Source organism: Danio aesculapii, chromosome 16, assembly GCF_903798145.1.
Source record: "Danio aesculapii chromosome 16, fDanAes4.1, whole genome shotgun sequence".
NCBI lineage: Eukaryota > Metazoa > Chordata > Actinopteri > Cypriniformes > Danionidae > Danio > Danio aesculapii.
This window is the reverse complement of record NC_079450.1, coordinates 25,434,154-25,447,729: the sequence shown is the minus strand read 5'-3', so window position 1 is coordinate 25,447,729 and position 13,576 is coordinate 25,434,154. Positions and strand designations below refer to the sequence as shown.

Here is a 13,576-nt window from a genome sequence, read left to right as displayed (position 1 = left end):
CATTTTTAGACTAGCAAATAAACTGTGAAAATGAAAAAAAGATGGAAAGTGTCTGAATAACTTTTAATTCGGCTTCATACATTTTGCTGTGCTGCTGATTTAAATCCTCACGTCAGTTTATGTCTCAAATGCCTTTCCCTTCCCACCAGGAAACCCACAATCATGTTAAGATTAAGTACCGAAAGGTTGAGCGCTGCGGCTGCGTCCTTTAACTAGCTGCTTAACCTCTAGTCAACTCCAGGGGTCTTGGACGATTGGCCTGCCTGTAACCCCTGACTAGCTCATACCCTCTGCATATCACCTCTAAATAAATAAAGCCCTTTTAAAAATTCAGCGTATCTTCGCAGCTTTGGTTTTAGATATGCCTGAGACGAAGCTTCACTCTCCATCTGAGCTGGGAGAGTCATTACTCTGATCCTGGTCCAGTTCTGAGGCATCCCGTGAAGGTCAATGTTTTTTAATAAGACGGTTAAGAATACTATCTGCCTGCACCTGCGGATGGGACAGATCTTAAGCTCAGCTCTCAGCTTATCAGAGAGAACAGCAGCCTGATAGGAGCCTGTTCTTCCTCTTCCTCGTGACCTTCATCTGCTCTGAAGACTGTGGCGAGCAGCCAAACGCCGGGCACCTGCTTCTGAGTCAGGGAAACCAGAACTTCGAGGGTTTTACAAATGATTCTAGAGCCTGCAGCTGCTTCTGTGAACATCTGCTTACTGCAATGGCCCAAGAAAGTTTTCGTTTTTATCAAACCGAGTACATTAGAGTTTGTTTTTGCTTTGTTTAAAGTATTGTATATTTATGTTTCTATATTTTATCTTTCAAAGATTCATGTGCTGAGACTGCTGAGATTTGTTTTAAATATCTCTTTTTGAGAACTGACACATTCAATTGTTTCAAAATTATTTAAAGAACTTACAACAGTATTTATTTTATAATAACTATTTTTCATTAATAATTTATTTCATTTTATATTTAGTCTTTTTATTTTGACCTTGGTATACATAAGTGGATTCTAAAACATTCTTTGTGCAAATTGCTTTTTAAAGGGCACCCATTTTACCCCTTTTTCAAGATTTACGATGAGCCTTTTGTGTCTCCAGAATGTGTCTGTAAAGTTTCAGCTTAAAACACCCATCAGATTATTTATTATAACTTTCAGAATATAAAAATTTTCTTCTCTGAACACAATGTAGCTGTTTTTGTTGCCTGTGCCTTTAATGCTAGTTCTCCCCACCCATCGTTCCAACGTGCCTGTCAGAGTTAGCCTCAATCTCCGCCTCAGCTGCGTCAGATAAACAGCACAGTGACAGACATGAAGCAGATCTCATGTAACTTTTGTAAGAAATACTACAGTAAGAACTTTCTCGATGATTATTTGATGTATTTATTGTGGAGTTAATTCGAGCCTTTCGATGAGTCACACACAATTTTTTAACGAAGTTCACAAACACACACAGTGCACAATTAACTTTGCACTGTATTGGCACGGCAACCAGGACAGGATACATGTTAATATCCACTGCTGTATGGATAGCCGTTATGTTAATGTACAAAATAAACCTGATTTAAGTCCACAAACCGGGATTGAAGAAATGTAGAACCGTACTGACATGCAGCTGTGGTGATAAAGTAAAGACGGTAAAAACGCTGTAATTTATGACAAACATGCACTGTTTTAAAAAAGTTTTAAACTAGTAAAAATCATTCTTCATCAAATTTGATGATTGATGATTAGAGAGCTGAATTGATCTTTTAATCCCAGTTGCTTTGCGCACGTCCTGTCCTGTTGATATGATTATACGTGCTACTACTGAGACATGTTAAAATTGCAGCTGTCAATTAATTCGGTGGGTGGAGAAACCCCACTCCTACGTCACATTTTGGTGGGCCTCAAAATGGGAGGCATTTGGGTCCTATTTTAACGTCAGGAATTAAAAAAAAAATCTTATTGTGTTTATATCACTCCAATATGACTGTGGACACACTACCTACATAGTTCTGTCCAAACAGCTTACAAAACATGATTTACATCACCCTTTAAACTATTACAATTCTGACTAATACTAATAAGCCAATAATTATTTACATTTTATAGTCTATTTAATAGAATACATATTTAAATGATTACATATTTAATAGAAGACAAATTGTATAAATATCGTGATAATATTTTGTCAATGAAATGTCTTAAACCACAAACAAATCAAATCATTTTAACGCTAAAAGAAAAAACATGAATCTTTAGTTTTGCTAAAGTGCACATTCATTAAATAGTGCTTTTAAAGATTACTTTGAGTCAGCAGTACATGAAGGTTTAAGTTTATACATATTTTATGTTTTAGATTTTTTTAAAGATATTAATAGTAAACACTCTAAAATATGTATTGCTACTGCTTATGAGAAATAGCACATTTCTAAAATGAGAAATAATTCACACAGGTTGTTACCCGGCTCAGACTGTTAACTTTCATTTGCCATGACCTGACAGAATATTTAAAACAACGTGTGATTTATGCACATCTCACCTCATGAAAAAAAGCAGAGGCGAAAAACACAGCTGATTGGCTCAGTAACTTGCCGGCACCTCGTCTCAGCAGCGGCTTGTAAAAGTGCCTTTGAAAACAGGAGAGAGCAGCACATAAACTCGCAGCCAGTGTGAGCTGTAAATAACCATATATTTCTTGTGGACAGATCACATTATAGTCTCTCTTCATTATAGTCTGTGTGGGTTTTACGGTGTCGTATTTCAACAGCTGTCTGTGGTCGCTTTCAAACCTGCCGTTCACTCACCGGAGGCACCACTTGTGCACGGGAATATTCCAGTTTTGCCAGAAGTACGTTATCGTTTCAGAGTTCCTAAAACAAACACAGAGTCACAATCCATCTGAGACTTATGGTAAATATTGCACAGTATGAAATGCAAGCATTTGATGCACATAAATAAGAATGACTGCATTTTATGTTGGGGAAGTGGTACATCTAGCTGCTCATATAATAATAATACTTAAAAGAATAACTGTAAAATAGAGGTCACAATCCTCCTATGCTTTGAATAGACTGCTAAACAAAATAACTTGTAATTTACTATAACTAGAAGTTTAACAGAGGTTTTAAAAACATTAAAACCGGATTTTTGTTGCCCCCTATTGGTAATGATGCAATTGATACAATCTTTATTTGAAGCATCACATTTCTTTTAAAGGGGGTTTATTTTATTATGATTGCTACAGTAGACGGTATCTGTGGTTATGTCCAAATAATGAACTTATATCTTATTTATACTGTGGACAATTAACATTTTAAATATGCATACTGTGTGTGTAAATGTTTGTGTATATAAGCATATGCATAATTATATTGTATAAAATATTTGTAAATATAAATACCAAGGTAATGCAGTGATATCAATCAGGTGACGTGGGAAAACATAAACAAATCATCTATTTACAATCTAATTATAACATATTATAAAAGGTGGAGGTATTTTGACAATATTCTGACAGAATTAATTTTGCTTGGATTTTTTTGACACAGTGTAAAATCAAACCAATTATTTTAACTCTAAAAGAAAAAATAAAACATACATTTTTAGTTTTGCTAAAGTGCACATTCATTAAATAGTGCTTTTAAAGATTACTTTAAGTCAGCATTACATGAAGGTTTAAGTTTATACATATTTTATGTTTTTAGATTTGTTTTAAAGATATTAATAGTAAACACTCTAAAATATGTATTGCTACTGCTTATGAGAAATAGCACATTTCTAAAATGAGAAATAATTTACACAGGTTGTTACCCGGCTCAGACTGTTAACTTTCATTTAATATAACCTAATAATAATGCAGTGATATAAATCAGGTGAGGTGGAAAACGTATACATATCATATAATTTCAGCTATTTGCAATCTAATTCCAAAAAATCTAATTAAAATTGAAGGTTTTAGATGAAATTCTGACAGAATTAATCTTGCTTGGATATATATATAGTTGAAATCAGAATAATTAGCCCCTTTTTGATTTTTTTTTTAATTTCCCCAAATGATGTTTGACAGAACAAGGCAATTTTCACAGTATGTCTGATAATATTTTTTCTTCTGGAGAAAGTCCTATTTGTTTTATTTCAGCTAGAATAAAAGCCGTTTTTATTTTTTTCAAAACCATTTTAAGGTCAAAGTTATTAGCCCCTTGAAGCTATATTTTTTCGATAGTCTACAGAACAAACCATTGTTAAACAATAACTTCCCTAATTACCCTAACCTGCCTAGTTAACCTAATTAACCTAGTTTTAATGTATTTATTTACTATTTTTATTTGTTGATTCTGTTTTTGTTTGAAATTGCATGCTTGTCTGAATTAAAATCATGTTCTTTTATCTTCTTTATAAATGAGTACATTTAAATGCACTTTGGGCATCACAGTGGCGCAGTGGTTAGCACTGTCACTTCACAGCAAGAAGGTCACCGGTTTGAGCCCCAGCTAGGCTAGTTGGCATTTCTGTGTATAGTTTGCATGTTCTCCCCGTGTTGGCGTGGGGTTCCTCTGGGTGCTCTGGTTTCTCCCACAGTCCAAAGACATGCACTATAAGTGAATTGAATAAACTAAATTGGCCGTAGCACATGTATGGGTGTTTCTCAGTACTGAGTTGCAGCTGAAAGGGTATCCGCTGTGTTAAACATATGCTGGAAAAGATGGCAGTTCATTCCGCTGTGGCGACCCCTAATGAATAATGGGACTAAGTTGAAGGAAAATGAATGAATGAATAAGTGCACTTTTGTAAGCCAATTATGCTTAATAAGCTGATATATGTAATATCATGTAAACACATTACCCTGATTTCTTTTATCAATTAAAGATCAAACAGTTTTTAAAACTCTGATTGAAACGGCTAGTTTTTTTGCCTAATACACAGATTTCACATTGCATGTAAATGCCTATATCAGTGTCAAGCAGTTTATTCATGAGCACATGTCTGTGGATGTGAGGTACACATCACATACAGATTTCCTTCCATTTCTTATCTGTGAATTCGACCAAGACTTCCACCAGTCCTTACTGTGGACATGCATTCAGCTTGAGCGGTGCTATTTTCTTGTCTTAATAAAGTTGTCATCGCTTTTTTTGTCCTAACTAAACTGTGTCGTCGAGTTACACAGTTGACATAGAATTATCAAAACAAAAAAAGTGCTGCATTCATGGACACTGTAAAGTGATAAGATTCAACAGAAGAGAGTGACAGCTTTCCAAGTTTCTGACACTGATGATTGGCTTGTGACATTAGCTGCCGATGCGAAATCTGTCTAAGCTTGGGATCTCACATAAAAGCTTTTTTATTTTTTGTATATTTCAGTGATTTTAAAGATCATAAAAATCATTTTATTTAAAAAAATCTGATATTTGGTTGTTCTCTGCTTATTTTGAGCATGTAAACACACTCTATGGTATTGAGTCTCATTCAAAAGGGATAATAATCACTCACCACCAGTCACGGTAAAACTCCCGATCTCCAAACCTCAACAGCTCAGCCATGAAGTTCATTGAGGAATGGAAAAACGAGTAGAAGAATATCAGCCAGAGGAGATGATTGGGTACCTAGGGTAAAATATTTTTTAAAAATGATTCCATCATTTGATTCTCGTTTCAAATCCTCCATCAAAACATGCCAGATCTAAGCAAAAACAGTTTCTATTCTGAGGAGAAAGCATTGACCCTAAAGTTTGTTTTACTTACTGCCAGCCTAAGCAGCCGCTCTGTCATTCTAGTGTAGTCCATTTCCTGAAAGATGAAAAAGTGTTTCACTGAATTAAATGGAGCGCTTATTCTCAAGGCGCTGAACAACAGAAGATAAAGCACATGAACACACCTGCAATGGCTTCATTGAACTCCGAATGATTGGCACCATCCACTGCAAGACAACGGAAAGAGCATTAGATATGAAATATGTCTCCAAGACATGAAAACGGCAAGTTTGATGTGATGCTCACCTGCTGTGTTAAACCAACCAATAACTGAGTGAGAAGCAACTGTAACAGACAAGAGGAACAGATTTTGATTTCTCAGCAAATGTTAAACAAAAATGTTAACGATGCTGTTTAGAGACGTCTCTCTTTGTGTGTGTGTGTGTGTGTGTGTGTGTGTGTGTGTGTGTGTGTGTGTGAGTGAATTAAATGTGTAATTTGCAACAGCTATAACTGCAAGTAATGCTCTAACAAGAAGCACTTTCATAAATAAAAATTACCCTCATATATTCCTGCCATAGCTCCCAGCAGTTGTTTCCAAACAATAAGCTAATTCTTATGATTTATTGCCAATTGCAGATTTAGGCAAGAATGCGATATTCACAAAACAAACAAGCCATAATATACTACGAACAAATCTGGTAGCGTGACTCATCAATGTAATAATGAGAAAGAACTGTCAATATTGTCAAGAAATATGTGCAAGCCTATCGCCTACCATCTCAAAGAGCCTCCTGAGGAGAAATCCCATTCGGATTGATTCAGATCGGGGGAAATTAAGCTCGTAGCACAGGGTCGGAGCAAAAACAAAATAGTATATATCTGAAAAACAGAGTTCAAAATAGTTTGAAAGTCACACAATTCGACAATGACAACGTTATTATAATATATCATGAAAATGTACAGTACTGTGCAAAAGTCTTAGGTCACTACTATTTTCACCAAAAAAAAAAAAGGTTTAAAGTGGGTTATTTCTATATTTTTCTGAAGCATGTCAGTATGAAATATGACAAGACTCCTTGTGCAGACAATAATCTCACTGTTTAATTACAATTATTGACAAAAGTAATGGATGAAAATGTAAATTAATATTTCATACATACATGCTCCAGAAAAATATAGAAATAACCCACTTTAAACCTGTTTTTCTGGTGAAAACACTAGTGGCCTAAGACTTTTGCACAGTACTGTATATATTTTGGAAATTATAATTGTGTAAGCCATGATTTACCCCTGAGAGAGAGGTTTCCTGGGTAAGACACATAAGACTGCATACTGCTGGATGTAGATGGAGGTGATGGACCTAACAAAACATCAAGAAATTAACAAATCTGCTGCTGGAGTCATTTAAATCCAGTGTTCAATTAAAGCAGTGGTTCCCAAAGTGGGGGTCGGGCCCCTGTGTGTAGGGGGGGGTTGTGTGACAATGACAGAGGTCGCATGATGATTTCCAAATACATTTTATTTAACTATTAGAATTACAATATGTCAACCATAACTCACAGAAGATAAAAATAGCATTTTTAATAATAAAAAAGCCATCAGCCTTTAAATTATTTATTTTTATAATTTATAATCTATTTATCATAGGATTGGTTTGATTATGTTAGATTTACAGCACAGCAAAAGCATCAGCTGCAGAAAACTGATTTTATAGCACCAGGTTAAACTTTCTGACACCTTTCAAACACGTTAAAAATAGATACAGGCCTGAACATTGAGAATGATCTCTGATTAGCGGGCTCCAAAATTAAGCCAAGAGTAGACTTGTGCTGAAAACATTTTGTCCACCAACATTGTGTCTTTAGTTGGAGGTAATTTTAAATTAAACAAATTAATAAATGACTATAAAAATGATACGGTTGCTAGACTGTTGCACTTTTTTGGGTTGTCAATATGCTCGTGTTTATATTGGCCTATTGTTGTGTGCGCAGCGTTTGCATATTTATAACCACCTAAGAGGAATTTGGGGTTCACGAGTCACTGGCATTGTTATTTTATGGGTACAATTAAAGTACAAAGACCGATAGTCCTCCTATAAGCAGTTACTATTATTTTCCCCCAAAATTAATAATTTATTTAGAAAAAAACAATTGGTTTTCTTATTAAAACTAATAGATTCCCTACCATTTTTTAGAACAAAATGTAGAAGCGGCAATAATCAAAACCCATATTTCTGAGCTCAAAAAACAATGGATTATAAAAACAATATTACAACAGATATTTTATTTACAAAAATAGTGAAACATTAAATTCTTATTATGTTTAGCATTAGCAGAATTATTAAGATTTTTTAAAATTGGTATCACCATTTGATTTGAGCAAATGTATATATGCACACATAATGATTATTGGTGGATTTTGAAAAGTCAAAAATATTACCACAAAAAATAAATAATAATAATAATAATAATAATATTAAAAGTTGTAGAAAACATTTTTGGGCCACAAAAATCTGAAAACTTAACTTAAATATTAACATCATTTGCATAAATATTTTCATAGCAAGTGTAAAAAGCAAGCATTAATTGCATAATGATTAGCGGTTTTCCCAATTATGGATTGCAGCTGGAGAAGCATCCACTGCGTAAAACACATGCTGGATAAGTTGGCGGTTCATTCCGCTGTGGCGACCCCAGGTTAATAAACGGACTAAGCCAAAAAGAAAATGAATGAATGAATAATTGAATGAACGATTAGCAGTGTCAAAATTAAATGTTTCTATGATGCATCGCAATTCAGTATTGGTTTAGTAAAAGACCATACTGTAACCGTTCATAATGTATTGACTGTTTTCTGACATAATTTGTCACGATAGCATACTAAGGCGAGGGAGTAAACATGCGTGTAAGCAATCAAAACATTAAACTAGCAATATAGAAGTTCTAAATACACAACGTTTGCATTATTTACTCACATGAAAGAGATCTAGACAGGCTGCGGGCCTTCGCTTGTGTTCTTTCTCTGCACCACTTGTTAACGTCTTTGTACGAATACAGTTTCAAAAACAGGATGGTGTAGATTCCTAAGGCAAATGCCCCTCCAACTACATAAAGAAAACACAGACATTCAGCACACACACCGCTCATGTCTTCCTTTCAATACCTGGATACACTCTTTCATCACAAAACGCAGCATGCCACCTTTCAATGGTCCGTATTGTAAGTCATATTCACATGACCCAGCACGTCCAGACTTATAGCCCATCACCAGTGTAGCGTGCACAGACCTGGCTCTTCTTCCAACACGGCTTTATCAATAGCAGCCATATGTTGGGTGGAAATGGGCCATCAGGGGCTCTGGAGAGCATCTATGCCCTATAGAGACTGACTCGAGGGCACCGGGACCAACACAGGCCCTGGCGGCCCCTGAAATGACCTGGCTGTCTGGTACAGGAGCAGTGTGTGCAGTACTAGGCTGACAGATGGAGGCACATTTCGGCCTCCTGTGGCGCAAACAGATGATAGCGAACAGGAGAGCTGGTGACAGTTGTGGTATGGAGAGGAGGAAGTGAGGAAATATATTTCTTACTAGAATGCATGATTGTGTTATCAGCAAATTTAGGTTTCAGTATTTGAAATTTGGACAAATCTATCAGTTTGTTGCTAATTAGGAGTCTGATTTGAATCTCCTTCAACCTAATGAGCACCACAGACAACCATTAGGCTGTGGCTGCAATTCAGCGATGTGTTGCAATATAATGCTCTATCTTTTTTGTGAATGAAATGCCAGAGGAGTTCACGAGAGCTTAAGGTATGAAGGTGGATTAGCTCGGTCTGGAAATCAAAGTTAGGTTATGCCCAATCATTTCTGCAAAGCTTGATCACTTGATCACACGACAGGCATACAATAATTAAGATTAATGCAATAACAAACAAAGCAGCTTTTTGTGCTGATGAAAGTTCTGAAAAAATACATTACAATACAAAAAACTGAAAGAAAATGGATACATTATGGATGCATTGATAATGTTTTGATTTAAAAAAAATTACCAACAATACAATTAATATAAATAATACAGAAATAATATTAATAAAATTAAAAACTTAATAATAATAAATATATATTTTCCTTGTATAATTTTCTTAATAATTCTAATACAATTAATACAAATTAACTGACAAATTAACAGTTATACTACTGTAAAAAAAATATATATAACAGGATATAATTAATTATTTAATTACAATAATTTTTTTAAATAATACACACCACATATTATAAGATAAATTAAACCCTTTAAAACCTACAATTAATCATTTTATTATATGTTATTAATCATATTATATAAAAACAAATTATATTTCGATTTTAATTAAAAAAATCATTGTTATTTTGATATCAAGTTCCCATGAAAGTTTGTTTTGTGTGTGCATGTTTTACACAATGAAAGCGGATGCACAATTTTCAAACTCACCTGGCGTAATAGATGGCAGTTTTAAAACAACAACCATTGGAAAACACAAGATGATTGTTAAATTAAAGATGTAGATCAGCAGGCCGACCTTTTCACTGATCGACCCCTGGAAAACACAACAAAGAATTAATGCAGAAAAAACAAATAACAATAAAGCATTACAATCAGGCAACACTGATGCCAAACCACAATTCACAGGGATAATAACATAATCATACATTAAGAACTGACATTACAAATGGTCAAAATCACATACAACACATTTAAAGCATACAACAAACAGGCATTACAACAAATAACAATTTGCATTTAGTGCCAGTAAACATGCATCTCTTCTCTAAGTGCCCTACACTTTATTTTAATGCAAGACTTAACCAACATCAGCAAAATGCCTGAACTATTTATATGTTCATTCAGTTTCAATGCGTCCAGCTGAGCAAATGTGCTGATACTCAGTTCACATTCGCAAGCTCTCTCGGATATGTCAGGCTTTTTAAAATGCAATGAATCAAATTCACCCTCTAAATTGAACTCTACTCAACCCTGTTGAAACGCCAAATTATACTGTACGAAGTGACTGAACCCCCAACATTTTCATGACAATTGCTTTATTCATTACAATAAACTGATTAAATGTCAAATTGTGAAAGGTTTTGAACTCACCATGGCTAGCTTTCTCTCGGTGTACAGTGCCACAAGTATAAAAACATTACAAACTGCAAGAAAAGAATTGATAGAACATCACATATTAACAGTATTTGAAAAAAATGAATGCATTTTTAGTTATAAAAGTTTTTTTGAAGCCTATGATGAAGTAGAAGAGGGTCACAATAGTACCCTTAGGGTGAACCTTACAAGGCAAACAGTGCACACACACATTCCCACAAACACACATACACACATGCTTGCACTAATGCATACATGCACACAAGCTCATGCACACGCACACACAAACATGCACGCATGAGCATATACTGTACATGCACTAAAACTAATGCACACAAACACACACAAGCACACCCTTACACACAATTACACTTGCAAACACACATACAAATGCACACACAATCAAAAACGCTTTCACATACACTTGTATAGTCAAGCACACACAAACACAGAGAAATAGCAGCCAAACAATGAACAATCACACCACCTGCTACTGTACAAACAAGATAAATTACCTACTGCTTTACAAAATAATGCTTAAAAAGCTATTTCATACTTTTCTGTTTTTAACATGCATTAGAGGAGTGAAATATTCTGACAATCTTCAAATCAAACTGATATTATTTGAAAAATGTATTTGTCCAAAAATGAAAGCTTGCTCACATTCAAATGGTTCCAAACATTTCTTTTTTAATTAAAGACAAATATATTTGAAGGATTTAGGAAACCAGTAGCGAGCCACTGGTATCCAAAATAGGAAAAATATTTATTATGGAAGTCAATAATGTGTAATGTAACTGTGAGAACATAAACAACATCTCTGAATGTAATACGCTCAAATTTCAACGCAAAGGGAGGCATTCGATTTTACAGTTAGCTAAGCAAAGCCTACAGCCAACAAAGCATGGGGACTACAAAAAAATTCCAGCGGGTTAATGAAGTCATAAACCCATCAGGTTATGCGCAGACACCCAGTGCAGCGAAGATGTGTGGCCAGAGGAGCTGTAATGTTATAGCAGAGAAAGCTAAAATGTCATCCAAATGCTGCTATTTGCACAGAGCTTCTTCTGTTTCTGTATTTGGTGGTCTAAAGAACACAACACAAAGAGAGAAGTGCTTACAATTTCATTTTAATTATGTTCCAGAGAATTATTAAAATGTATATATAGCTAGCATTTGACAAAGGACAGCTTCCAGAATCTCTGTCAGTTCAGTGATGGATTCGACTAAAAACTCCAAAAGAAGCAGCACCATAATAGACGAAGCTGTGGATTGTGAGCCACAACCTGTAATTATTTTCATTTGTTAAAATTGATTATTACATGCATAGTGTCTAGCGTTAACAATATGTTGTAGCGAGGACGTAAACAAGCATGTAAACAAACGGGAAATGGTGTTTGGCAGCACCAACAATTTAGCTACAAATTCTTATTTCAGTCAAACTGCTGAAAACAGCCACAATATTCAGCAGCGCTGCTGTCTCACTCTTTGAGGCTGCTTTCCCTGCGTTCTACATCGCAAACAACGAACTCGCAAAAGATATGTGAACGTTTGATATTACTTACACATGCTTATTCCGAATATATGTGAAAGACAGTTGTCAGGTTTTATTTTAGAGAGCAGGCGTGAGGTTCTGCTGTGTCCTCTGTGTCATTTTTTGCCTAATTCAGGCTCATACTGACACAGCTAAACTGAGTGACAGTATTTACAAAGCAAAGGCACTAGTGATGGGTCTTTGTTGAACGATTCATTCCTTTTGAAAGAATCTTTTGTATGACAAGGACGAGGAGTCCTCTCAGAGAATGATTCATTCATTCACACGTGCACATTTGTGCAGGTGAAGGAGAAGATTAGTTCATTTTTCGAGTCCTCTATCGAGTTTGAGTGGTTCGTTTATCACATGAAAGACAGAGGCCAATCATATGCAGTCCATGGTGTTCAACCCAAAAAAAAAGCACAAACAGGTTTGGAACAAGTGCAAAGTGAGTAAATAATGACAGAATTATATTTGTTTTCTCTAAACCAGGGGTGTCTTGCTAATTTTAGCTCCAACTTGCTTCAGCACACCTGCCTGGAAGTTTCTAGTAACCTAGGCTGTTTCTCAATATGCGTTTTTCAGCGGTCTTGCGTCCTTGTGTTCTCGTGTAACGTCCTCATCAGATGCCAAAGTTCAGTTCCAATACTCAAGACCGCAAGAACAGAGGACGCGTGAAACTTTCCTGATGTATTATTAATATCGAGGGCGCATGGATGCAGACTTGAGCACCGATCTCACTCTAGAAGTCCCAGAAGTCATTGCGACTGGAGGTGGGAAGCGCAGCATTTTAAATAGATTTATTATTAAGGTTCAGAGATATCACTTATTTACCTCAGGAGTTTCTCTAAATGAAATGGTAAAAGTAAACATTACCATGGACAGCTTAATAAAGGAATAAACACGTTAAGGGTGTTTGTTTGCTGAAATTCGTATTAAAATCTGTTTTATTTATATTGTGCAGCTTATATTTATAATGTTTTTATGCATAATATATATTTTGAAAGGGGAAAAACAACAAATAGTTGTATGAATGCTGTAATGTTTAAATAATTTCACATAAGAAAAAACGCGTGAAGGTCACGTGACCATCAGGAAGAACACAGCATCTCATTTCTCAAAGGATGCGTTCTCTGTTCTCGTGGTCTCTCGAGTTCGTTCTTCCGAGGACACCTGGCAGTCCGTTTTTTGCATTCTTGGAATTGAGAAACTGCCCTTGTAAGA

At 35.3% G+C, this 13,576-nt stretch overlaps 1 protein-coding gene across 1 annotated transcript in view; it reads right to left on the bottom strand.

Moving 5' to 3' along the window:
• The window catches only part of dgat1b (diacylglycerol O-acyltransferase 1b), a 45,431-nt gene that overhangs the window by 24,469 nt on the left and 7,386 nt on the right, over positions 1-13,576 (bottom strand). The window contains exons 5-15 of the mRNA XM_056474720.1: positions 10,816-10,868; positions 10,153-10,258; positions 8,653-8,781; positions 6,967-7,038; positions 6,454-6,557; positions 5,982-6,020; positions 5,861-5,902; positions 5,728-5,772; positions 5,477-5,589; positions 2,791-2,856; positions 2,526-2,613 (exon numbers count right to left, since the gene is read on the bottom strand). Coding sequence (XP_056330695.1) covers positions 2,526-2,613; positions 2,791-2,856; positions 5,477-5,589; positions 5,728-5,772; positions 5,861-5,902; positions 5,982-6,020; positions 6,454-6,557; positions 6,967-7,038; positions 8,653-8,781; positions 10,153-10,258; positions 10,816-10,868 — 857 coding nt within the window. The remainder of the gene's footprint in view (positions 1-2,525; positions 2,614-2,790; positions 2,857-5,476; positions 5,590-5,727; positions 5,773-5,860; positions 5,903-5,981; positions 6,021-6,453; positions 6,558-6,966; positions 7,039-8,652; positions 8,782-10,152; positions 10,259-10,815; positions 10,869-13,576) is intronic.